At 36.9% G+C, this 27,817-nt stretch overlaps 2 protein-coding genes across 2 annotated transcripts in view; one reads left to right on the forward strand and one right to left on the reverse strand.

Moving 5' to 3' along the window:
* Positions 1–5,872: 5,872 nt before the first annotated feature.
* Positions 5,873–12,506, reverse strand: PDE12 (phosphodiesterase 12). Its single transcript, XM_010968332.3, has 3 exons — positions 11,069–12,506; positions 9,976–10,054; positions 5,873–9,315 (listed from the first exon to the last, which is right to left on the reverse strand). The coding sequence occupies exons 1-3, from the start codon at positions 12,374–12,376 to the stop codon at positions 8,873–8,875; spliced, it is 1,830 nt and encodes a 609-aa protein (XP_010966634.2). The 5' UTR covers positions 12,377–12,506; the 3' UTR covers positions 5,873–8,872.
* Positions 12,507–12,568: 62 nt separating this feature from the next.
* The window catches only part of DNAH12 (dynein axonemal heavy chain 12), a 151,018-nt gene continuing 135,769 nt past the window's right edge, over positions 12,569–27,817 (forward strand). The window contains exons 1-5 of the mRNA XM_074344618.1: positions 12,569–13,155; positions 18,234–18,372; positions 19,207–19,409; positions 25,304–25,385; positions 25,569–25,595. Of these exons, the coding sequence (XP_074200719.1) occupies positions 19,240–19,409; positions 25,304–25,385; positions 25,569–25,595 (279 nt within the window). The 5' untranslated portion in view covers positions 12,569–13,155; positions 18,234–18,372; positions 19,207–19,239. The remainder of the gene's footprint in view (positions 13,156–18,233; positions 18,373–19,206; positions 19,410–25,303; positions 25,386–25,568; positions 25,596–27,817) is intronic.

Here is a 27,817-nt window from a genome sequence, read left to right on the forward strand (position 1 = left end):
GTCTCATTCACTAAGGCTTCTAGTTTTCATTAGCAAATGTGCAGAATTACTTCCAGATCATTCACTGGGATCAAACCATCTCTTAAAGGCCATGGGATCTGTAGTGATGTCCCCATTTTCATTTCTGATATTGGTAATTTGTATCCTTAATCTGGCTAGAGATTTACCAATTTTATTAATCTTTTCACAGAACTAGGTTTTGGTTTAGTTGACTTTCTCTTGATTTCTTGTTTTTAATTTTATTGATTTCTGTTCTTATTTTTTTCTTCTGGTTGCTTTGGATTCAAGTTGATTATTTTTCTGGTTTCCTAACGTGGAAGCTAAGATGATTGATTTTAGATCTTTTATAATATATGAATTCAGTGCTTTAAATTTACTTAACAAGCCCTTCTTTCACTGCATTTCACAATTTTTAATAGGTTTTATTTTAATTTTCATTTAGTTTGAAATGTTTTAAAGTTTCTCTAAGATTTCTTTGCCCCATGTATTATTTAGAAGTATGTTGTTTAATCTCTAAGTATTGGGGGATTTTACAGCTATCTTTCTATTACTAATTTCTTGTATAATTTTATTGTGGTCTGAGAGTAGATACTGTATGGTTCTTTTTTTTTTTTTTTTTTTTTTTTTTTTAATTTGTTAAGGTGTGTTATATGGCCCAGAACATGGTCCATCCTGGTCAGTGTTCTGTGTGAGCTTGAAAAGAATGCATATTCTGTTGCTTTTGGGTGAAGTAGTCTACAGATGTTAATTATATCCAGTTGATTGGTGGTGGTGCTGATGTCAACTATGCCCTTACTGATTTTCTGTATGTTGGATCAGTCCATTCTCATGGAGTGTTGAAGTCTCCAACTATAGTAGATTACTTACTTCTCTGTGATTATGTCAGTTTTGCCTCACCTCATGTAGTTTGATGCTCTATTGTTTACAATTGTTATGTGTTCTTGGAGAATTGACCTCTTTATCTTTATGGAATGCCCTTCTTCCTGATAACTTCTTCGTGAGATTTAGTTCTTTGGCCCAATTTTTAACTTGGATTTTCTTACTAAGGCTTTTTTGAGAGGGGAGGTAATCAGGTTTATTTATTATTTAAAAAATTTTTTTTGATGGAGGTACTGGGGATTGAACCCAGGGCCTCGTATACATGCTAAGCTCACAGTCTACCACTGAGCTATACCCGCCCCCCTGCTGTTGAGTTTGGAAAGTTTTTTGTATATTTTGAATAACAGTCCTTTATCAGATGTGTCTTTCAGAAATATTTTCTTCAGGTTTGGGGTTTGGCTTCTCATTCTCTTGTTATCCATTTATTTTTAATCACTATATGTCTTTATATTTACACTTAAAATTAGACAACATACAGGTCTTGTTTTTTGATCCATCTGACAATCTGTCTTACACGTGTTGCATTTAGACCGTTGATGTTTGAAGTGATCATTGACATAGCTGGATTTATATTTACCATGTTTCTACCTTTTATAATTGTTGCCCTTGTTCTTTTTTTTTTTTTAAACTTTCTTTTTTTGTTAGTTTCTTTTCCTATTTTTTAAATTAAGCTTGCCCCTGTTCTTCCTGTTTTTGTCTTCCACTTTTTTCCTGCCTTTTTGGTTTTAACTGAGCTTTATATATGATTGTGTTTTCTTTTTTTCTCTCTTTCTTAGCATTTGTTAGAATTAAAAAAAAAAACTTTTTAGTGGTTGCCCTAAAGTTTGTGATATACATTTACAACTAATCCAAGTTCACTTTCAAATGACAATATACCCTTCATTGTAGTATTGAGTACTTTATAATAACAAAATAATACTAATTCTTCCCTCCAGTTCCTTATATCATTGCAGTCATTCATTTTACTTATTCAGAAGCATGTAAATACAGAAGCATGCATAGTTACAGTGTTGCTGTTATCTTTTAAACAAACTGTTGTCTGTTAGATCAATTAAAATTTTCTTCTTTGCTGTTCCTTACTATGTGTAGATCGCAGTTTCTGACTTGTATCATTTTCATTCTCTCTAAAGAACTTGTTTTACCATTTCTTGCAAGGACAGTTCTGCTGGCAACAAATTCCCTCAACTTTTGTTTGAGTCTGTTTCTCTTTCACTTTTGAAAGATAATTTTGCAGGGTATAGACTTCTAGGTCAGTGGGTGTGCTTTCTCTCAACATCGTAAATATTTCACTCCACTCTCTTGCTTGTATGGTTTCTGGGAAGTCGGATGTAATTCTTACCTCTCTGTTCCTCTATAGGTAAGGTGTTTTTTCCCTCTGACTTCTTTCAGGATTTTTTAATCTTTGATTTTCTGTAGTTTGAAAATGATATGCCTAGGTGTAAGTTTTTGGCATTTATCCTGCTTGGTGTCACCTGCTTTTCCTGGTGTCTGACATTAACTTGAAGAAATTGTCAGTCATTACTGTTTCACATGTTTTTCCTGTACGTCTTCTGATATTCCTATTATGTGTGTGTTATTCTGTTTGTAGTTGTCTTATAGTTCTTAGATTTCTGCCCACCCCCACCCTTGTCTTTTTCTCTTTGCATTTCAGTTTTAGAGGTTTCTGTTGAGATATCCTTAAACTAGAGATTCTTTCCTTAGCCATGTCCAGTTTATTAATAAGCCCACTGAAGGCAGTGTTTATTACAGTGTTTTTGATCTCTAGCATTTCTTTTTGAATTTTTGGTAGAATTTCCATCTCTGCCAACATTGCTTATCTATTCTTGTATATTGTCTACTTTATCCATTAGAGCCCTTAAGATACTAATTATAGTTGTTTTAAATTCCTGATCTGATAATCTCTATCATCCCTGCCATATCTGAGTCTTGTTTTGATGCTTCCTCTCTCATCAAACTGGCTTTTTTGATTTTTAGTATGTCTTGTAATTTTTTCTTGATCACTGGACATAATGTACTAGGTAAAAGAAACTGTATAACTAGGCCTTTAGTAATGTCACAAGTTGTGGGGATATGGGAAGCATCCTATAGTCTGATTAGGCCTCAGTCTTAGTGAGCCTGTGCCTCTAGACTGAATTTTACAAATGCTTCTCTTTTTTTTTTTTTTTCCTTCCCCTAAAGTGGGGCAGAATGGCTGGAGTGGGCTGGAGTTGGATATTTCCTTTCTCACTGGTTGGTTAGGCTCTGATAAGACCCCTGTAAATTAGGTTAGTTTCTCCTAAGGGCAGAACTTTTTTTTAAGAACAGGATGCCCTGGCATATTTGAAAATGTTTCCTTTTCCTCTCCCCCTACCAGAAGCATGAAGGGATTTTCCTCCATTATTCACTGCGAGAAGCTGATATATATCTAGGAGATAAAATTCACAAGTGTGGGGGCCTACTAATTACTGGGTTCCCTAGAATTTTAAACTCAGTTGTCCACACTGAGCCTCTCTGGGAATTTCTGTTACAGTTCAGGTTTCCTTACCCTGGCACTTGTTCCTGCAGAGGTTTCTGCTCCTGTAAGTTGTGATTCTGTCCTCACCAGTGAGGGCACCAATTTGCCCTGTGACATCTTTTAAGGATCTAAGAATAGTTGATTTTTTTTTCCATTTTGTTCCGTTTTTTACTTCTTGTTAGGATAAAATGGCAACTTCCAAGCATCTTACATGCCGGACCAGAAACCAGAAGTCTTGGATCAACCTGAAATGTGGATTTTCTGGTTCTCGGTCATGGAGATGAAAGTGACCTCTGACTTAACTGGAAATGTGCTTATGCTTCCTGGTGGCATGTTGGATGTTTCAGTAATGTATTAGTTACTAACTTCGGTAGAATTAATATGAAAATGTAGATTTGAGTAATAAAGAGCAAATGCTAAGTATATTCCCCAAGTACATTATCTGAAGATCTGGTATAGGGAAAAATTAATCAGTTTTATTAGAGTCTGACTATCTGTATATAAGATTGCATTCTGAGAAAGTGATCAGAAATAACTTACTCTCAACAGTTTACCTTTCCCAAAGATGCAGACTTAGTGTTAGGATACTTTTGGTACGTCAACAACTCTTCCTAAAGGACATTTGCTTATATTAGCTTAATTTTTTTTTATTGGAGGTGCTGGGGATTGAACCTAGGACCTTGTGTATGTAACATGCATGTGCTCTCCACTGAGGTATTACCCCTGCCCCCATATTAGTTTAATTTTAAGAAAAATGTTAGGAGTGAAATACTAGCTTTACATTCTTAATCTCTTTAAGGTAATCTAAATATTTTACTTTAAAGACTACATTAATATAAACATGGAATTGATTAGGACTTGGCTGTAAAATTTACTCCTGAGAATTATTTAAACTCAAGCATATACTTGATAAATTTCTTTTAGCATATACATTGTGATACTGTATTCAGGTGCCTAACTTGAAGTTACCACTACTGTTCAGTTACTTGGCTGCTTTTGTTTCTTACTGTGTGTTACTTTTGGACAAATTGCCCTTTATCTTAACAGTTATTTCCACAAACTATGTAAAATGTTTAAGTGGTTTATATTCTAGTGAAAAAGATAATGAGAAATCAATAGCAAAAGTAATCATCTGGACTCAGGTAAGGAATAATTAAGGCAGCTGTATGAAGTAGTAGATGCCTGCAAGGTCCTGTGTTTTAGAGGGCAGTGGAGTCTTTTGACCTTGTTGAGGATTTCTGCACTGTTCTCATGGTATGTTTTCAACTTTAATGGGCATGTAAGTACACACCTGGTGTTGTGGGGCTTAACACTGCCATCTGCAGGCAGGGAGCTGGCTCTCAGCAAATGACCAGTACTTTGATGGCAGGAGTTCTCTTTTTAGGCTGGGTTGAGTGTCATTCAACTAATAGGGATGTATTAAGCACAGACTGAGCAAGGTCTGCCTTTCTGGATAGCTTTAAAGAGGTGAGGTATGATGGTTCTTTTAAAAAAAAAGAAAGGGTGCTCAACAATAGAAAACTCAATTTTAAACTTAATTTGGGTTCCAAAGATATACAGATAGTAAGCACAAAGATGCACAGCATCATTAGCCATCAGGGAAATGCAGATCAAAACCACAGTGAGATGCCACTTCACACTAGGATAGCTGTAATAAAAAAGATAAACTGTTGGTGATGATGTAGAGAAATTGGAACCACCATACATTGCTTTTTGAGAATGCAAAATAGTGCAACTGCCTCGGATAATAGTCTGTAGTTACATGGGGGTGGGGTATGGCTGAATTGGTAGAATGGTTGCTTAGCATGCATGAGGTCCTGGGTTCAATCCCCAGTACCTCCATCAAAAAAAAAAAAGAAAAAGAAAAAGGAAATAAACCTAATTACCTCCCCACCACCACCACCACCAAAAAAAAAAAAAAAAAAAAAAAAAGTCTGTAGTTTCTCAAAGTTAGACATTTGCCAAATGATCTAGCAATTCCACTCCTAGATATATGCCCAAGAGAAATGAAAACATGTCCAAACACTTGAACACAAATGTATAGCATTATTCATAGAAGCCAAGTAGTGGAAGAATCCACATGTCCATCAACAGATAGATAAATGTGCTATGTCCATAGAATGGAATATTCATTATAAAAAGGAATGGAGTACTGATAAATATTACAACATGGAAGAATCTTAAAAACATACAAAGTGAAGCCAGTGAAAAAAGACTACATAACTATTATCCCATCATGTGAAATGTCTGGAATAGGCAAAGCCATAGAGACAAAAAGTAGGTAAGTGGTTGCCAGGAGCTAGGTAAGTGGTTGCCAGGAGCTGATGGGAGGGAGGATTGGGGAGTGACTGCTGATGATCATGGGGTTTCTTTTTTAGGCCAGTCCTTGTCAATTGATTTGACATGCAATGACAAAAAGAAAAAGATCAATTTTGGATTGAAGGACCAAAGCATCATGGGACTCTCATTTAGGATAAAGAAAAAGGACACAAGCCAGGATGCAAAAAGCCATCTTCTTTAGGTATGTAATAAAAGGATAATGAAAGGGGTAACATCATTCCATTATTTACAGTACTTAAAAATTCTACAGCCACAGCAGAAAACTTTGGCTTAAGATATCCAAAATACCATACTTAACCCTGTTTTGGGAGGAAGGCCAGCTATATTTCTAAATGATTTTACCCTGGATAGGTAACACTATTTCTCCAAACTATTCCACAGGGAAAATAAAGTTTATACACAGTAAATTATTTTAAAATTATGTATACTCTTCTAGTATAAGAAAGCCAGCTAAATAAAGCCTATCCAATTCCCTGCTGAACCATTTTCAACTATGAAAGAACACAAATGAGATGAAACTAGCAAAAATGACAACTAGGAATACATCAATATATTAAGAAGATGTACATTAGCAACACTCTAGGATAACATTAAAGTGAGTTACTGGGTAAAATGGATTGTATTATATAAAACCTTGGACCAACAGAAAATGGACGGAAGATAGAGATGAATGATTCCATTTGTTTTGAGTGAAGTTTCTTAAGGAAATTGAAAATAGTCATCACCCAGTAAAATTCTTGAAAATTAGAAACAACTGACTTTAGTTTCCAGAATTTTAAGTAACATCACATTATAGCCAGAAATTATTTGCTAGTGAAATATGAACTACTAGGGTGTGTATCTGTAGTGGGAACTGTGTAATAACAGGATAATGTGTTCTAAATACTCTTCGTAATTTATAATCAATAATATAAAATTTTGAAATGTTAACTCCTATAGCAAGAACCTGTAACATCATAAAATGTGGTTCACCAAAGTTGCTAGACTTTCCATACTTTATTAAATGTACTAAAAAATCCAGATGTAATAGAAAAATTCCATCACAAAGATGTTTTTAAAACTCTTAAATATTTCTGAATAACACGTTATTCTAACATATACAAGGCAATTTGGGTATATTATTTATGCAATTTTCTTAGTGTTCCCTACCTTTGGACTAATATGAACATATCTGTATACTAGAGACTTGACCAGAGTATATGGCACTTCACAAGAGTATTCTATATTCTAATATTCTGAAGTGCCTATATACAATCTGATCACATTGTTTAGTCAACAAATACCAAATTTAATGAACCAGGATGTGGAATGTTTGATAAGTGTTTATAGAGTTTTTCTGACCAGAACTCTAATCTAGCTAGCCAAGGTGTTAATATAGGAAGTGTGTATTTTTCACGGGCATGAGGCTGTCTTGTTATTTTTTCTTTTATGTTTCTCTGCTTTTTGTTTTTTCTCAAGATATTGTAAAAATCCTGTCAATATGTTTGAAAGCAGACCAAAGCCAAATTTTTAAAAGGAAAAAAAGATTGCAAAAGAATCAGATTCTGGCTTTAATCTATTATTTATATATTTGTAAAATGATGTTAAAATGCTCTCAAAATACTATTTAGGAAGGCAAAATTTGGTAGCATCAATTTTTCACTCATAGTTTTTTCTAAACAAAAATCTCAAGAAACTGCCACCTTAATTTTTTCCTTCAAGTACTTTAATATACTTCCAGGTTCAATCTAAAGTGCAGGTAAAACCCTCTCATTCTTAAAATTACTAAACTAAGAGTAAACTATATTGGATAGTGAGCAGAATATGAAAGTACAGACTACTTTAACAAAAGAGGAAAGTTCTTGTGGCGTCAAGCTCAGAGATTAAAGAAACTGGAACAAAAGCTCTCATGAATGTGGAAAATCAGAGTTCTTCTTGAAGTAGGTGGGTTTTTAATATCTAAGCTAGAAATTAAATGCAGAAAGAAGAGGTAACATGGTTATCCTGAACATCAAGAAGCCAACAGCTAAAGTATTACAAATAAGGTATGGTGATTATTAAGTTAGAAAAGCTGGGTTACCATCCTAGGCTACGAACTAGTCAGTAAAACTACAATTTCTAATTTTAAAAGGAGTTTGGCTTCATATTTAATTTTTTTCTTACAGTATATAAATTATATATACAATGTTTTCCTGTAACTCAAACTATAATGCTCAAGTCTATAAAAAGTTTATTCCAGAGATGCTCAAAAACTGTTACTCCCCTTTCTCCTGTTTAGAAAAACCAACAATTTCAAAAATACTTCTAGCATAGAAATCCTCCATGATTCATCCAAAATTTCAAGCCCGTATCAGTAGGCAGTTTCTCATAAAATGATGCATTGTGCTGTATTCTCTAATATCATATGATCAAAATACCCTGTTGATTTATGAACATTTTTCATGGGTAAGAATATCAAAGACAACAGGATCAAGTTAACTGTGTTACTAGTCAGTTGGAAAACTAAACTGTGCTTGCATCCCCAAAGTTAAAATGAGCTGCAATAAGAATGAGAATATAAATATCTCCATTTGTACCATACACTAAAAGTTAAAATTCTAAAAATAAGAGAATGAAAATATCTTATGTTAATTGAAAAATGAAAGATGGCAAGCAATAGCAATTGATGATGGTATATTTTAATCTTTTGTTAAAACAAATTTAAAGTTGTATTAAATTGCTAACTAAATTGAGGTAGAGGTAGACTCTAATGTTATTCCTTCCATGTGTCAGAACTTAGGCCTCTCACCTTAACTGGTATGCACTTCCCCCTAATTATATATACTGATTTAATTTGAAATGTGTGTTATGATATGAAAATTATAGTATCATTCAAATGATTTGTTTTAAACAATTCTTAGTTACTAGCTAAAAAAAACTTATAAAATGTACACAATAGTTCAGTGTTCTTCGTGCTAGTTATAAATAATATTTGTTTTTCCTCCAGGGGTAGTAAAAAAGGGTAGAGGAACTATACTATGCAAACATTATGAACAGTCATGTAATAAAGACACTGGAACATAACTAGTAGGATAAGAATATTTTACCTTGGTGTCTTGTTTTCCTCTTTGAAAGTTACACATAAGCTTTGATTCATATTAAATTTCCAACTAAAGCAGACAAATTCCATTAAACACAAACCTACTTCCATTTTAAATCACATACAAGTGCTATGTGATCAGAGGGATGGGAAACACTAGGTAAGGCTTGGTGGGTGGTAACTTCTTCATGACTAGGTAATGGAATCACCTGTTCAACCTCTAAAGCATTTAAGTCAATGAAAACATAATCCAGACATCCATGAAAGCCACCAACGTAATTTGTGTAAGCAGGTTCACCACAAGCACTTTTCAGTTTGAAGAAATGGGTAAGAGACATGTTGCACCGTTCCTCTTCCCCATTGGAAGTCCAGTCTTCATGATCCTCTGGAATGTTGCCATTGATGACAAAATGATACATTCCTGTTGATGGAGTACTATTAAAGTCCCCACAAAATATAACTGGTATGCCAGGATACAGATCACATGAGACATGCCTAATGTGAGCCAAGGCTACTGCCATTTGAATGAGACGAATGTACCCACCTAAGAATATAAAAAGCATTAATGTTAAGTACTTTAAGAAAAAAAACATATATACCTATACACATGTATTCTTTCTTTTTCAGATTCTTTTCCATTATAGGTTATTATAAGATACTGAGTATAGTTCCCTGTGCTATACGGCAGGTCCTTGTTTATCTAATGTTAAGTACATTTTAAAGTTGCCTTTAAGTTAAGAAAAGAAGAAAGATAGAAATTTTAAAACTCACTACACTATTTGGGTGAGATTCAAGATGCATATTTGTGTGGTGGGGAGGAGTTGCATGAAGGTGGTCAGAAGTTAAAACCTCCAGTTGTAAGATGAATAACAGTACTGGGGATGTAACGCACAACATGACTATAGTTAACACTGCTGTGTAGTATATTTGAAAGGTGCTAAGAGGGTAAATCCCAGAAGTTCTCATCACAAGGAAAATCTTTTTTTTGGTATTTATATGAGGTGATAGATGTTAATTAAACTTACACTAATCGTTTTGCAATATATATACATCAAGTCATTATGCTGTACACCTTAATCTTGTACAGCACTATGTCAAATATTTCTCTAAAAAACTGCAAGAAAAAAAGATGTATTTGTGTAAAACAGCTTTACTGACCTTAAGCTACCATGTTCAATTCACTTGTGAAAACCAATAAACCTACCTTTAGGATGCCAGTAGAGATGGGTATTGGCAACACATATCTTTTTAGAAGAGTCCTTTGTAGACTGAAGAACAGAAACCTAAAATAAAGTGCCAGAGTTCAGTTGCTATTTGCCCATCTGAATTTTTTTTTAAGACTGTATGACAGATTGACATTTTATTCCATATCCTTCCCTACTGATGACATATGATCGAAATTATTAAATTTAACTTTTAATTTTTAGAATATACATGAATAGGACTTGGTGTAACACACTTTAATAATAGTCTAACATATAGAGGTAGCATGAAAAGAATACATTTTAGGTGATAACGCTAAGGTTGCAGACTGGTTTTGAGTGGGTGAGTGCAGGGTTTGGAGTCAGGCTAGGTTTGAATACTAACTACCATTTACAGCAGTGTGACCTGCAGAGAGTCCACACGTTTTTTTTCCCCCCTAAATCAGCTTCATCATTAGTAAAAAACGGACAGTATTTACCTCAAGGAGGGCAATTGTGTGGACTCAGATGAGCTTACTCAGAGGTGCATGAAGCACAGTAGGTGCTCAAAAAATGGTTGCTATTATTCTTAGTATGAACAAAACCAATTACCTAAAAATTCTGGACAGAGTTTTAGAATATTATCTATAAAATGGGAACAGAAGGATTACTATGAGCCAAAATTCAAATAATAGCGAATATTTATGTAGCACTTTGTAAAGCATGCCAGCCACCTAAATTTTCTTTAAAATGTGTCATAATAGTGCTTGGCAAGTAGTAAGAAAATATTAGCTATTACTATTTTTCTTGTATTTAGCTAAACACACTAAATTGTAAGCACTATGAAAAGTTCCTGTTTGTCTTCTTCAAGGCAGCCTGTATTTTGTCTGGTGCACTACAGGTACTCAAGAATTATTTGCTCAATAAATGGATGAATTAATAAGGAAGGAAAGAAGGATAAACTATGTGCTGAAGATGCAAGAGCAAACACATTTCAGTAAAATCTGAACTGTTTTCGTCTCAATTATAAGCACCATCCGTCCAACCCCCCGCCGCTCCCCTTCCAGGGCCCTAAAAATGGACGAGTATGTAAGGAGACTGGCGGATTTACTTTACCTGAAGGACAGAAGATCTCTGGAACACCCTCTCTTGCGCTGATGGGTACAGAACTAGTTTCTCCAGCAGTTCTTTGTGAAGTGGGTCGGACTGCAGGGCTTCATGAAAAGCAATGTCATGCTGGCTAAGGAGGCTGAACTTAGACTTTCGGTAGAAAGTGGCCAGGCCTTCGTGCTGCTTGATTCGAAACACGCCCTCCAACCCAAAGGCCTCGAGGGCTGGCACCAAGCTGTCTGTAAACACGTTGCGGTCAACTTCCTGTAAACAGATGAGGTCGGCGTTGTAGCCCGTTAGTTCCTTTTGGATAAGGTTCTGGCGGTAGTCGAGTTCCAGGGCGTAAGGGGCACAGTACGGGTACAGGACTGTCCGCGAGAACTCAGTCTGGGCGTAGGTGTCGGCCAGGATGTTGTAAGAGACAGTGCGGATGAGAGAGTCGTCCGTTACCTTCTTGGTGTAGAGATGCCGGTGGTCAAAGGTGCAGGTGCCGGGCCCGGCCTCCACTGGACACACACTTTCCAACTCCCGGCTTGGGCCGAAGCGCTGCCCATTGCCTGGGGTGCAATGAAGCTTGAGCCGTAGCCCGATGTCACCATTGGACGGGGTGTAGACGCGCTCGTCCACACCAGTCTCAGTCCAACCGTGAGAAGGCGAAGTGCGAGACAATGACGAGGGGCCTCCGCTCTCTGGCTCCGCTGTTCTGGGTTTGGTTTCCTTGTACCAGCGGAAGAGGGAGCCGGTAGGATCCCCAAACTCGACGCCGAGCTTGGGGCACACTGGGAAGCCGGCCATGATGTAGCGTGGCAACTGCAGCTCAGTGAAGGCTGGCGGGTTGCGTTCCACCTTGTACTTGACATCCCCGATCTGCAGCACAGCACCGTCCTGCCAGGCGTCCACATTGAGCACGTCTTCAGCCACTGCCTCCTCCCGGTAGTACAGCTTCACCACAGGTTCGCTGGCCGCAGCCGGCTCGGGCCCAGGCCCCGCACAGGCCCCGCCACCACTTGCGTTTGGCCGGTTCTTTTTGCTCTTCTTGACGGCAGCTGCCTTAGCGTGGCCTTTGAGGGCATTGGTAGCGATCCGGTTGAGAGCCCGACCCAGCGGCTCGCTCTGGTCGCGCTGCATGTTCTTGTGGCTGCCGTCAGCCAACGCGAACGACAGGCTTAGCTTAGGCTCCGAGGGCACACAGCGCACTACAGCGCGCTCCATCGCGCCCGCCGCGGTCTCAGTTGCCGCCTCGGCCCGACTGTGCCGCTCCACCGCCGTGCGGACCCCACGAAGCGCGGCGCGGGCGCCTGGGAGCCTCCACATGAACCTGGTGGCCCAGAGGCTGACGAGACCGGCAGCAGAACGGCCGCTTAGCGTCAGGTAGAGACAGAGAAGCAGCAGCCGCCGGTTCCGGGACCCATTGAGTCCGGCAACTTCCGGCCGGCGAGGAGAGGGTGCACGGTACTCCAGCGTGCACTTTCGTCAGGCCCGTCACCTGCTCCTTTTTCCCATAGCCATGTCTGTCTGTAATCCCTCCCAGCTTAATTTTTATATTCAACTCAAGTAATCAGGCGGGAAAAGTGAAGAAAGTAGAAAATATAGAAGTTCCAGAGGGAAATATTAGACTACATGGTTTTAACGAAAATGCAGTTAGCGGGAGGAAGAGTAGGTGCGCTCAAACCGGAAGTGGCTGAGGCAGTGTCAAGGGTTTCGCTTCCCCGAAAGAGGCCTGCCCCTTGCCTGGATTCTAGCCACCTGCTTTCTCGCGCCGCTTTGGGTGCCCTGCGCGAGTTCGTAGGGAACTCCACCCAGTTTGCTAGCTTGGGTTCGGGCGTGAAAGTGTTGTTCAGTTCCTCTTCACAAGATTCCTGACGCTGCTTGCCCTCTTCTGAGGTGTGGTGGGTTCGCCTCAGGCCAGCCAGCGCCGAGCGCGGAGCGGAACCTTTGTGGTAGTTAATAACAACTAACGATATATAATAACTCCCATTTAGTGAGCGAAGACTGCTAAAAATGTCTTGTACAGATGTGAGGTCCAGAGAGAGTGTTACCTGCTCAAGGCCAGACATTGCTGAATGAATGACAGGATACAGAATAGCCAGTGGGTAAGAGGAAATGAAAAGTGTTGCTTCTTTGAAAACAAAGAAAAGTGAAGAACGTATTTCAAGAAAGAGTGCTTTTGTGTTAAGTGTAATTAATATTTTGTGATTAACTGAAGGAAAAAAAGACCCCTAAGATTCAAAGAACAAATTGAGAAGTGGCTTCTCGCGACAAATGATTTATTTGTGTTCACTCTCCCTTATCCTACAACTGTACTGTTTATTGGGTATTTAATAAGAAGCCATACCTTTCCCCCTGGCTTACAATGAGGAAAATAAGCCTTTTCTAAAAGAAGGATGATTTGGTGGTGGGGGTGGTATTTAGGTTTATTTATTTTTAGAGGAGGTACTGGGGATTGAACTCAGGTCCTCCAACATGCTAAGTTTGCGCTCTACCACTTGGGCTATACCCTCCCCCTAAAGGATGAATTTTGCAGTCATTTGAAATTTATATTCCTGTCCTCCACTCTCCCTACACAGTGAACATTTAACAAGCCGACTGCATGCTGATGACATATATATATGTAATCTGTGGCTACAGTGTAGGGATAAAAATCATTACATTATGTCAATTGACTGACCTAAGAAAGGAAGAAAATAAGGTTCAGCACTCCAGTTTATAGTGTCACATTAGCAAACATAATTTTTGCTATGGCATTTTTCTTATGCACAGCATTTTCATTCATGTAACTTTGCAGAACTCAATCAATTTTAAGTCAGCCTACTTAAAGAAAGATAAAAGCCCTGTGAGAAAATGACTTTCTTTCAAGTAAGCTGATTTAACTCTAGCAGAGTCTTAATCCTGGTTTTGAGACAGATGCCTTGAAATGTACTTTCTTTTAGGTTTTTTAATATATATATTTAAATTTTTTTTAGAGAGTAAAACATATTCATAGTGAAGAAAAGTAATCTTCCCACCCTTGACTCCTATGCATACACAAACATTTATGAATTTATAGCCCTCCCCCCACTTTTTTTACACAAATGGAAATGTAATGTACCCCTGGTTCAGTACCCTTCTCTTTTCACTATCTTTTGTCAGTTTTTTCAAGAGAAAGTGTCTGTGGTTGTTCCAAAAGTGTCACAACTTCTCATAGAAAGTTTAATTTGAACTCAACAGACTTGAAAATAAGACAAAATAAATTGTATATTTGAAGCTATATTTTATGAGGCTAAATTGTAGCATAATTATATATATAAATTATATTCATTATAATTATATAATTAAAATTTGAGATTGTAAGTCTGAACCAATAATACACTTTCCCTGATACCAAAAGGAGAAGCGGCTAATAGAAATAATTTTATTCATCCATTCTCAGTTCATACCAAGAAACACAAGCTAACTTTCACTAAGCAAAAGTTAAGAGTTGATGGAGTTATTCTTGTTACTTATACATATATCTGCAGAGATTAGTGTGTGAAGATTAATTTCTTATAATTACCATTGTTTGGTTAGTAACACTGGCAGTTAACAGCATAGATCACTAATGTACCTCTATCTTTTCTAATTTAAAGTCAACATGAAGCTATAGCACTCAGAAATTTTGAGTAGTACCTGCTGATAGCACTTCAGGGTAATCTACTTCCTCATACATTCAAATTTTAATAATTTCCATTTGCTTTTTATTTAAGGGACCAACCTCTTTTTAAAAATTATTTCTTTTAAAATTAATTTTTTTTCCAGTTTTATTGAGATATAATTGACATATAACATTGTATTAGCCAAGATGTACAACATATTTGATATATGTGTGTATTGCCAAATGATTCCCACAGTAAGTTTAGTTAATATCCTTTACCTCACACAGTTAACAATTTTCTTTTCTTGTGATGAGAACTTTTAAGATTTAGCAACTTTCATATATACAATTCAGTATTGTTAGCTGTAGTCATCATGCTGTACATTACATCCTTGGAACTTGTTTATGTTATAACTGGAAGTTTTTACCTTTTTGAACACTATCACACATTTCCTGCAATTCTTCCCAACAGTCTGTTTTCTGTATCTATGGATTAAATTTTTTTTAGATTCCATATATAATGGAGATCATACAGTATTTGTCTTTGACTTATTTCACTTAGCGTAATGCCCTCAAGGTCCATCCGTGTTGTCACAAATGGCAGGATTTCCTTCTTTTTTATGGTTGAATACTATTCCACTATATATCTATATTTATATTTACAACTATATCATATCTATATGTATCTCACATTTTCTTTATTCATTTATCCATGAATGGACACTTTCATTTAGGTTGTTTCAATGTCTCAGCTGTTGTAATTAATGTTGCACTGAACATGAGGCTTATGCAGGTTTCCTGGCAGGAGGAATTGGTGCCTGCCCACTGCTGGGTGGAGCTTGGTCCTAGTCTTCTAGTGGGTAGGACCCTGTCTAAGGACATGTCTAGAGATTGTGGCTTAGGATGTCTGCTGATGGGTGGGGCTGTGTTCCCACCCAGTATGTTGTTTGGCCACCAGCTTTTATGTCCACTGGATGAGCCACAGCCACCCCCTACCTCCCCTGGAGACCCTCCAAAACCAGCAGGCAGGTCTGGCCCAGGTTCCTATGAGATCACTGCCTGTGCCCTTGGACCCAGTATGAGCAAGATTCTGTGTGCGCTTCCCAAGAGAGTAAAGTCTCTGTTTCCCCCAGTCTTGTGGGGCTCCTGGAGCTCAGACTTGCTGGCCTTCAAAACCAGATATTCTGGGGTCTCCTCCTCCCAATGTCAGAACCCTGGGCTGAGGAGCCTCATGTGGGGCTCAGAACTCTCACTCCTGTGGGAGGCCTCTGCAACTTAATGATTCTTCAGCTTGTGGGCCGCCCACCCTGGGGGTATAGGGCCTGATTATATCACGAGCACATCCCCTCCTACTGTCCTGCTGTGGTTCCTTCTTTATGTTTCCAGTTGAAGATCTTTTTTGCTAGGTTCCAGTCTTTTTTTTCAATGGTTGTTTAGCAGTCAGTTGTGGTTTTGTTGTAGTTGTGAAGAGAGAAGAGCTCATGGTCCTACTACTCTGCCATCTTGACCAGAAATCCCAGAATATAAAGAACTTTTACAGTGCAGTGATAGAAAGCTGAATAATCCAACTTAAAAGTGGATAAAAGATTTAAATAGACAGTTATCAAAAAAGAAGATATGTTAATAGATAATAAGCACATGAAAAGATATTCATTGTTATTTGTATTTAGAGAAACGCAAAGTAAAGCCGCAATGAGATACCACTATATGCCCATTAGAATAGCTGTAATAAAAAAGATAGGCAATACCAAGTCTTGGCAAGGATGTGGAGAAATTGGAACCCTTCTATTTTGCTTGAAGGAATGTAAAATCTTCTAGCCACTGGAAAACAGTTTGACAGTTTCTTAGAAGGTTAAACAGACTTATCATTCATCCCAGCAGTTCCCACCATGTAATGTATGTTTATCCAAAGAATTGTACCTGAATGTTCATTGCAGTATTATTCATAATAACCCCAAACTGGAGGCCATCCGTATGTCCATCAACTAGTGAATAAATAAAACAAATGTGATATATTCATGTAATGGAAGACTATTTATCAACAAAAAGAAATGAACTTCTGTTACATACTACAAATGGCTGAACCTCAAACACATCATTAACTGAAAGAAGCAGACATAAAAAACTCTATATGATTCCATTTATATGAAATTTTCAGTAATTGTAAGCCTATAGGGACTAAAAGCAAATCAGTGGTTGCCTAGGGCTGGAGGTAGGAGTAGGGTTAGACTGCATATGAGCTCAGGGGAACTTTTTGCAGTGATGGAGATGTTTTAGAACTGGATCTTGGTAATGGTTACACAACTGTATAAATTTACTAAAAATTCATTGAACTGTATACTTTGAAATGGTGAATTCTATAGTATGTACATTATACCTATAAAAACTGTAAAAAAGATGTACATTGTATTAGGTTAATGAAGGAAGCAGAACCAGTAGATTATACATATCCCCTATATGTATGCATCCGTATATATGTATATATGTACACTTCATTATAGGGAATTGACTTATGCAACTGTGGAGGCTGGTTAAGCAGGTCCAAGATCTGTAGGGGCAGGCTGTTAGGAAGGGAAGAGCCACAGAGGGGAGAGCAATTGTAGACCTAGCTGCTGTTTGGTGTCTGACTCAGGGCATTCCCAAACTTTCTATTTAAAAGGACTTCCACTGATTGAGTTAGTCCCTCACAAATAATATTTCCCTCCATTAACATCAATTTACCAGGGGACTTGAATTACATCTGGAAAATCTCTTCATAGCAGTCCTAGATTTGTGTTTGATTGAATAACTGGGAGAAGGTGTGCATGACATAAAAGACTGCTGTCCTCCTTTCAGTCCTTGTAGTTTAGCCTAACCAAATTGATGTGTCAAAAAACCACACAAGTGTTTCGTTTTCTCCAGACAGATGGTTTGTTATTACAAGCTGCAAGGATGTTCAATTTGTTCATTTAGTCACCCAGATGACATTTTTTAGAGGACCTACTGTGTGTCAGACACAATAGTGTAGGCTGTATTCTCATTAAAAAAATTCTTTACATACTGATGGGCACATAGAAGATGCTCAAATATTTGTTGAATGAATATACCCATCATTACACCACCAGGATTTATTCATCCCCCAATTTTATTTATGAACATGGCATTTGAGAAAGCTTTTATCTTTTAGATGGAGTATCCATTATGCAGCCTTAAATAGCAAAGTTTCACATTTCTCTCTCCATGCATACTTACAAAATTTACACAACTTAACCTTTTTTTTTGCCAAGAGTTTCTTGAAGGAAAAGTGCTCTCTAAACAAATAACCACATCAAGAAACAAGACAAATTGTACTTCTGATTAGTTTTAATATTTACAGGGAAGTCGTTATAGGGACACTTGAAGACTTGACCCTGCTTTGAGAGCGAGTATTTACATAAATCTGTTTTCCAGCAGATCCAAATTTCCAGTCTTGCAGTTTTCCACAATTTAAAGATCCTGATTCCCTGCCCCTTCCAAGGGAAAGTAGTTGGGGAAAGAATCTCAACCGCCACTTATTTAAGTAATGAATTATTGTTGTGACAGGTAATCCTAATCTGTTGCAGCTTCAGCAACTGCTTCTCCAGGCAACATTTACCCAGTCTTTCCGCAGCGACCGCGACAGTTTCCATGGCGACAACTTTGTTTCTGCTCGGCAGCTGACCGCCCAGCTCGGCAGGAGTCGGTAGGGTTCCGGGTGTTTCACCCCTCATTTTCTCCTTCCTTTCACCACTGGAGAAGTTCACTGAACGTTTCCCTCTTAATGTGAGCAGCTGGGAAACTGAAAATAATCGGACAGGTACTTCCTTGGCCTGAGCTTTTTCTCTTCACCCCTCTCTCGGGCCAGGAGATTATGAATTGGGTGCCAGCAGAGTTAGTTTCTTCTTCAAGGCGGGAATCTCCAAATTGTGTGGGCATCCGCAGCAAATGCAGTCGATGTGACAGTTAATTGTTCAGTATTTATATGAAATTTTAGGTTTATTATGCATTTAGTATGCCTATTTTTGCTTGACCATAATATGGCTTTTCAGAAAGGCAGCAAAACTAACATACTATATTGATGTTTGAAAATATTAATGATGTAAAGTGTCAGTTTTTTGGGGGAGAGGAATTATACCTCAACAACTGGATTTTGTTTTTGTGAGTTGCATCTTAGAGAAAAATTTGAACCTTCAATTTTAGAACTGTAAGAGTGTCTAGAGAGCATCCGATCCAAGATTCCTTAATTTCACCCATGAGGAAACTGAAGCCTTCACTCACTGGGAAGTGACTGGCTTCATTTCTTCATAGCAATGAGTGGTGGAGATCTAACAGGAATCCCTACTCATTTATCTCAACTGCCATTCTCAGAAGGAAGATCTAAAGAGGCCTAGAATTTTTGGTATTGATGTGTAAGATATGTTATGAATATATTGAGGCTAGCTTTTACAATAATGGCTTTATGGATTTTTTCTCCTCAGAGTATAGAGTATTTTCTTTCTTTCTTTTCTCTCTCTTTATTTCTTTCTTTATTTTTTAGAATATAGAGTATTTTCATCTTTAAGGGATCAAGATGTCAGATCCAAACAAAGCTGCCATTGCAGCAGAAAAGGAGGCTCTGAACTTGAAGTTACCGCCCATTGTCCGTCCCCCTGAAGACATAGGTGTTGACACACCAACACAGAGTAAGCTGCTGAGTTACAGAAGATCCAAGGAGCAGCAGAAGACAATTAATCAGTTAGTGTAAGTAGCATACTACTAAATAATCCTTCTTTGGAATGTGAATGAATAATTAGTGTTTGTATTCTCATAAAAAGTTTTATTACGTAGGTTGTTCATGGGCAAAACACCATCTTCAAATTCAATTAGGAAAACGATTTACAAAGTAATCATGATAGTAAATGTTATATAATGCTTACAGTGTTTATTCTAAGCATTGTTTTTATTGTTTTACCTATACTTCTTATAGCCCTATAACATGGATACTGTTGTTATCTCTATTTATAGATAAGTAAACTGAGATGCAAAGAAGTTAAGTAACTTGCCGAAGGTCACAGAGTTGGGGTTTGGACCCTGACAGTCTGGTCCTAGAATATGCATACTTTGAACACCATGCTATTCCTCCTCTTGATATATCATAACCATACTGGTCTCTAAAAGTAAAGCCAAGTAACTGGGCCTCTACAAATAGCATTGTATTTGAGCAAATACTTAATAAAATATCTTGAAACTACTTGTACTTAAAATTTTTTCCATACAAAAGGAAATATAGCCCAACTTCCTGTGCTTTCCCCTCCGATTTAGTGAAAATTAAAACTAATTTAGGTACCAGCTACCAAAGACTGTTGTAAGGATAGTTCAGTTCAATTCAGCAGTTACTGAGAATTTCCTAGGTACCTGACACTGCTGGGCTGTGGGGATAAATAAGAAGAAAAAGACACTGAGCTCATCTGTAAGACTTGAACCTAACACTGAACTATAAAATAGGGGATTTCTCTCTAGTGGATTTCTGCTTCTCTTTCTGCATTCTCTTTCCCTTTTTGGTCTGCCTTATTCATACATATTTTTGGCAACTGACTTAAGTTTTACTCTGTGTTACATTGTTTGATGATCATATTGTTGCTAGTTTAAAATAATTTAAATTTTTGCTAATTTTACTTTCCTTACAATTGAACAGGTCTACTAATCATATAACTTCTTTAGATTTATATTTTTATTAGTCTATTAATCATCTAATCATATTTAAATCCAAATATATAAGGTATATTAACTAATGTCAGTATATATATTATTAGATGCCCTTTACTCCTTTCATTTGTAAAATGCTACTCAATGTTTTAGTAGACCTAGACAGTAGAGAAAGGGGTTCCTTAGGAGTTGCATATTGTTCTTGTCCAAAACCTTTCATTATTTCAGGTTGTCATGTTGAACTGCTTGCCTTTCCATGACTGTATTATATTTTTTCAGTTTAGTGAAAAATAAATTTCATAATTGCTCCCTGCAGTTTCCTTCACTGGAAAGCATTTGTCTGCCTGAATATTTATACTAGCTCTTCAGGGCTTAGTTTTTGAATCACCTCCTCCAGAAAACCTTCTCCTAATACACTTTGTGCAGCTTTAACCCTTTCTAAATATTTCTTTTACATCTATTTAAAGATGTTCAGTACCTACTGTTACACAGACACTGCTTGTTACTGGAAAGACCATAGAGAACACAATAGAAAGTACTGTAGACTTTCAGAAGCTCATATTCTAGTGGGAGGAGACAGTAAATATGTTTTTAAAAAAGAGTATGTTAACTCTTTAGAAGGTGATAGATACTATGAAGAAATAAAATAGTGGGATAGAGTGTGACAGGGAAGGTGTTCCTAGGAACACTGCAGGACAGTCCTGTGGAGATGATATTTAGTGATCTACAGAATAAGAAGCTTGTCATTTAAATGAACATGGGAACACCACTCTAGCAAAGGGGATAGCAAGAACAAAAGCCCTGAAATGTGAATGCTTTCAGTTTGTTCTCAGAACTGACAAAGGTCAATGTCAGTAGAGTATCAGGGGCCTGGGGAAGAGTGGTATCAGGTGAAGATGGAGAGAAAGGTGGAGGCAGATTGTAGGTTGCGATAAGGAATTCAGATTCCTTTAAGTGCGATGGAAGCCATTGGACTGTTCTAAACTGGGGAGTGACATGAAATCCAACTTACATTTAAAAAATATCACTCGGACTATTAGGAATAGACTGAGGTGGAGAGGAAGAGGGCAAGAATAGGAGGAAACAGAGCTCGGGTAGGATTTTTTGGGAGTAGTATAGATAAGAACTTAACAGTGGTTTGGATAAGGCTGGAGACAATGGAGGAGGAGAAGAGAAGTAGATTTATAGGGGATATTGGTTGGATCCAGAATCAGTAAGACTTGCTATTGGATTGGCTTTGGTAACAAGGTGGATGGTAGTGACTATATTTATAAAGAATTGGAAGTTCAGGGGATGATGGGTGTAAAAAGCAATAATTCTCTTCTGGAGTTGAGGTTCCTCTGTAACATTTAAGGGGAAATATGTTAAGTAGGCAGTTGGTTATGTAAGAGAAGAGGTCTGGGCTAGAGATACAAATTTGGGATTCAGCAGAATATAGACAATTTTTTAAAGCTATGAGGAATAGCTGAAATCACCCAGAGAGAGAAAAAACATTGGGAGGAGAAAGCAGCCAGGACTAAGCCTTTAGGAATTATGATGTTTAGGTGTTGCATAGAGTAGGGTCAACCCGCAAATAGGTTGAGGAAGTGCTACCAGTGATACAGGAGGAAAACCACAGGAGCAGGTGTCATAAGCAGAGAGAGCAGAGTACGTTATGAAACAGTAAGTATTGTTGTTTATTCTCTTAGTTGTTCTCGTCTACTTTACTGTGACATGCTTAAGGACAGAGATCTCAGCACAAAGCACAGCGCCTGGCATGTTATTGTTGGTGAATGAATGGGTGGATGAAGGAATTTTTGAAGGAGGAACTTTACCTCTTACTGTGTTTCATACAGGTCTATAAGTAGTACTTCTCTCATTTGATGAAATGAAAAATACTGCCTCAAAATTACCTGAAGTAGAGCACTGTATTAATACTGAGATTAGGATTGTCATGTGTTTTATATGGGGAAAATGCATTTGGAATTAGAGATTTTTATACTAGAAACACATTTTTCTGGGTGGCCATGGATTTTGTGATTGTACTTCTACCTGTTAGGTAACAGGAATGTAGACTTCCTTGTTTCAGAGATGGGATGAGCTCTGTGACGAGAGAGAGTTCCAGGAGTGAGGTGGGCTGTTAAAGGAGTCCTGGGCAGAACTGGGCCCTCTGCTGGGATCAGTTCCTGGGAACAGTTGGCAGAGTGAAAATCGAATGTAGTCTCTCACACAGTCCTTTGAAATTATCCAGTTTTTCTTCATTTATTTGTTTTTGATTATTAACACAGAAAGCAAAAACAGGGAGTGAAAATCCTCACTCTCATATTCTTGTCAGCTCTTTTTATTTATAGCAGTAGGAGAAAACACACTCCCAGAAATTGTTGCTATGTTAAAGGGTGGCATTTATACATAAAGAGCTCAAAGAAGTTAGGCATATTTATGTTGGGATCATTATAGTGCAAGGCAGCTAGTGCCAACTAGCATGCCAAAATAGTAGTCAAGTTCCTTGAAAGTATTGATCACTGAGAGCTACACTGCTCAGGGATAATGACGGATGAAGGAAAGTCCGGACTGGGCCTTGATGAGTATCAAAGAAAAGAGGAGGCCGAGGATATTCCAGGCACATTTTCTGCTCCATGTGAAAAAGCCTTTGGAATTTTGGTTTAGTCAGACTCAGTAAGATTCAACATGGAAATGAGGCTACTCAAAAAAGCTAATTCAGTCTTAGTCTGTTTTAATAAATGAAGAATGTCTAGAATGTGGGAGAGAAAATTTTTACTCTGCACTGGTCAAACGACATCTGGAATTCTGGGATCATACTTTAAGAGGGATGTTGATAAACTATTATAGTTACTGAGGAGAGCAAGGAATTTTAAAACTACCTAATTTAAATGAAACTGATTCGCTTAATGGGTAAGAGTACAGACTCTGGCATTAGACAGGTCTGAGTTCATGTCCCGTCTCTGCAGCTTATTAACCTGGTGAGTTTGCAAGTCAAGTAACTTTACTTATCTTCACCTTCCTGTTCATAAGATGGAGACAATAATAGTGGTTGCCTCTTGGAATTTTTGTGAGCATTAAATGAGATCCATGCATATAAAGATCTTAAGCCGATTCCTAGAACATCATAAGCTCACCATAAATGGTAACTTTTATTGACAGGAATGGTTGAAGGAACTGCATAGGTATCATTAAGTTTTGAAAGAGTAGTATAGAAGAGGAATGTGACTTTTTAAAATAAAGCTCTAGAGAATAGAAGTTACAAGGATACAACTTAATACAAGAAATTTGTTTCTAAGAATATGAGCTAGCTGACAATAAATTGGGCTACTTCAGAAAGTGATGAATGTCATCCCCCTTTACCCATCCTGAACTACAACTTGATATTTTTGAAAGTATCCATGCATCAAATAGGGTACTGACCTAGACATGCAAGATTTTTTCCAAATCCACTATTCTGATCGTTTATTCTACAGATATTTATTGACCTTAATGTCACTATGGACACTATCTAAATGATATAGATAGAGCAGTGAGCAAAATAGATATGGTCTTTATCTTTATGGAGTTTACAAGTTTTTGCTTTTATGGTTCCAGTGGACATCCTTTCCTTGAAATTCCTTTTGGTTCTCCTCTTGCCTCTCTGACCGTATCTCATTTGCCTCCTTCAGTTGGTCTTCCTCATTCCTGTCACATTTGGCATCCTCCAATCTTCTTTCTTAGGTCTCTTTTCTTTTCCTTGTATATTTTCTGCTTTGGCCATCTCTTCTAGTGTATCTAGTCTTTACAAACTGGTAGATTTGTCTTCCTAAAGATGTTCCCAAGCTTAAAAACTCTCAGTGACTCTCCATTGTCTATTAAATTAAAAGGCTGGCTATTTGCGGCCCTTAGCTAGATACTCCAAACCACTTCTGCAAACTAATCTCCATCTGGTTACATAAACTCTGGGCATATTGGATAACTCCTCATTCCTAATTTTTGCCTTTCGTCATTCCCTTTCCTTCCTGTTTCTCAAGATCTTTGTTTTTTCAGATCCATATACCCAGGAAAACCAGTCTCCACCTGAGAGTCTCTTCTTCATTGAAAGCTCATTGTAAATGCTAACTTGTCCACATAGCCTTCACAGATAGCTCCAGGTAGAAGTGAACTTGTCTGTCCTCTAAACCATCAGGGTGCCATACTTTTCATATAGTACTATGATCTTATCTTCCTACCCTTTCAATTTATAAATTCCTTGAAACTTGTTGCTGCTATATTTTAATAAAACTTAGTAGGGTATCTTGCAAAATAGAAGCAGTCATTAAGTATTTGGTGACAGATGAATGTATTATACAATGATATATGAATGATATTATACAATGAAATACATATACACAAGTATAATGTGTACAATGATATAAATAAACTTTATTTAAAGAAGAAATTAATTTTATGGGTGATAAATTCCTACATTCAAAACTGTTTATTAAGTACCTAATATGTGCCAGGTACTATTCTAAGCTTTGGGATAAAGCAATGAATAAAATAGTCTACCACATATAACATTGCAAGTGAGGGTAAGTGCTACGAAGCAAGGTAAGTGAGGTTAAAAGTGATGGACAGTGAAGGAAATACTACTTAATATAAGGGGTAAGGGAAGGCTTCTCTGACAGAGTGATATTTGAACAGAGATTAATACATATAAGGGCCCACAGTGCATCAGGATTAACTTAAAATTGTCATGTTATAGTTGTAAAAAATTTGTTACCATTTTTAGTCTCCTTTTATAGTACACATGAATAATTTGAAAATTAAGGTCTCATTGCTAATGGCTATTGAGATTTATTTCTCAGAAAATTCTGTGTGGTAAAGAACTCTTGAATATCTCTTCTTTAAGTATAGCTCAAAAATGTTGAAATTGTAATGTTTTAATCATATATTTTAATGTTATATTCAAGAGAGTCATACATTTTTCTAACTATAAATTTCAGAATTGAGGGAGCCAAAAGAAATTTAGACAGAATACTGGATAAAAGAACACCTTCATCACCAGAGCCAGATTATCCCCCAACTGTAAGTTTATATTTTTTCTTTAAAAAGTTTACCCTTATACTATTTTAATTATTAATTATTTTAAGTCAATCTCAATATAACTAGTATTTTTAAAAAGCAATACATATATATAAAACTATTTATATTTTTAATTAAAAATTTTCTTATTGATTTAATTATGCTTTGTTTATTTGCTTTTGACAGATGACCAGTGAAATTAAAAAGAAAGGAGTGAGTTCAATTTTTTATATTTCTTGTTTTAAAAATGCTCAAACAAATGATTACAAAGTAGCTCCTTCTAAGACCACCTGCTAAATTCCATTCTAGAGGAGAAAGAAATTTAGAAACAGATTATTTTTTCTGCCAAAAGGAACAAGCATGTCCTGGATGACAATATGGGTTTTATTTTTGTTGCCATTCATTATCTGAGGATTAATTGTAAATATTTTTGTTCTTATTCCAAACAACTGAAAAAATATTTGAAGTGGTAGTTACAAAGGAAATACGTCTCCCTTTTTACTGTCCTAATATTGATAAAAGATGACTGCTTATTGACAATCCGTTGTGTGCTACCCACATGCTAGATGATAGAGGTTAAAAAAAAAAGACACTGACTGCATGGTTGATAACATGGGACTATGATGTGATTTGTGGGAAGATGACAATATGTAAAATTTCTTTAATAGCAAAGGATATGGAAACTTCTGGTATTAGTTACACAAGAAAGGAATTTATGCAGCATGTTCCCAGATGAGGGGACAGGCTTTCCAAATCCATTAAAGTTCCCTCTTGGGATAGAGGGCTAAAGATACCTTCATACAGACTGAGGATCTTTGGAAGAACCTCATTTTAGCTATTCCAAGTTTTTTTGTCCTTTTAAAATACTCTTCCTCCTCTTTCCTCTGCCTCCCAACCTTTCTGGAGACTCTGGCTGTTGATTTGCCTCTTTCCTAGGTGTAAGATCTAATATAAACACCCCAAATATTCATAAATATTTAATGTGAGGCTGAGTGACTGCAAGATATTTTTGTCTGTGTGTTTAGGATCCTCACTCTTCCTCCACATTTCTTGTCTTTAGTGTCTTACAATCTAAAATAAGTAGCTGGATATGGAACAGTCATTCATTCCTGAATGCTATTGGCAGTCTGACTTCTGGGAACTCCACCACTTCATCATTAATGTCTGCGATGACCATTAGTTGCCAAACCTAAAGGATGTATTTAAAATACTTCTCTTACTACACCTCCAGCTGACTTTTAAAAAACCTTTTACTTTTAAATAATTGGACACATGGATGAGTGGAACAGAATAGATGACCCAGAAATAGACCACACAAGTACAGCCAACTGATTTCTGATAAAATGCAAAAATCAATTCAATGGGGGAAAAAACAGTCTTTTTAACACATGGAGTGGAGCAGCTGGACATCCATTAAAAAAAATAACAACAAAAACCCCCCAAACCTCAGCCTAAACTTAACACCTTGTATAAAAATTAACTAAAAATTGATGATAGCTTTAAATGTAAAACAGAAAGATTAAAAATTTTAGAAGAAAACCTAGGACTAGGCAAAGAATTCTTAGACATGACATCAAAAGCACAATCCATATTAAAGACCTAAATGTAAGACCAGAAACCATAAAACTCCTAGAAGAAAACATAGGCAAAATACTCTTTGACATAAATTGTAGCAATTTTTTTTTTGGATCTGTCTCTTAAGGCAAAGGAAACAAAAACAAAAATAAACAAATGGGACCTAATTAACCTTAAAAGCATTTGTACAGCAAAGGAAACCATTGACAAAATGAAAAGACAACCTACTGAATGGGAGAAAATATTTGCAAATGATATGACTGATAACAGGGTTAATATTCAAAGATATAAGCAGCTCATACGACTCAATATTAAAAAATAAACAAACAGCCTCATTAAAAAATGGGCAGAAGACCTGAATAAACATTTTTCCAAAGAAGATATACAGATGGTCAATAGGCACATGGAAAGATGCTCATCGCTAACCATCAGAGAAATGCAAATGAAAACCACAGTGAGATCACTTCACACCTACCAGAGTGGCTATCATGAAAAAGACCACAAGTAACAAATGTTGGTGAGAATGCAGAGAAAAGGAAACCCTTATACACTGTTGGTGGGAATGTAAATTGGTTCAGTCACTATGGAAAACAGAATGGAAGTTCCTCAAAAAAACTAAAAATAGAACTACTACATGATCCAGCAGTTCCATTCCTGGGTATATATCCAAAGAAAATGAAAACACTAATTTGAAAAGATACATGCACCTCAGTTCATAGCAGCATTATTTACAATTGCCAAGATATGGAAGCAGTCTAAATGTCTATCAGTAGATGACTGGATAAGGAAGATGTGGTATATGTATACAATGGAATACTACTCAGCCATGAAAAAGAATGAAAATTTTCTATGTGCAACAA

This window comes from Camelus bactrianus, chromosome 17 (genome assembly GCF_048773025.1).
Source record: "Camelus bactrianus isolate YW-2024 breed Bactrian camel chromosome 17, ASM4877302v1, whole genome shotgun sequence".
Lineage (NCBI taxonomy): Eukaryota > Metazoa > Chordata > Mammalia > Artiodactyla > Camelidae > Camelus > Camelus bactrianus.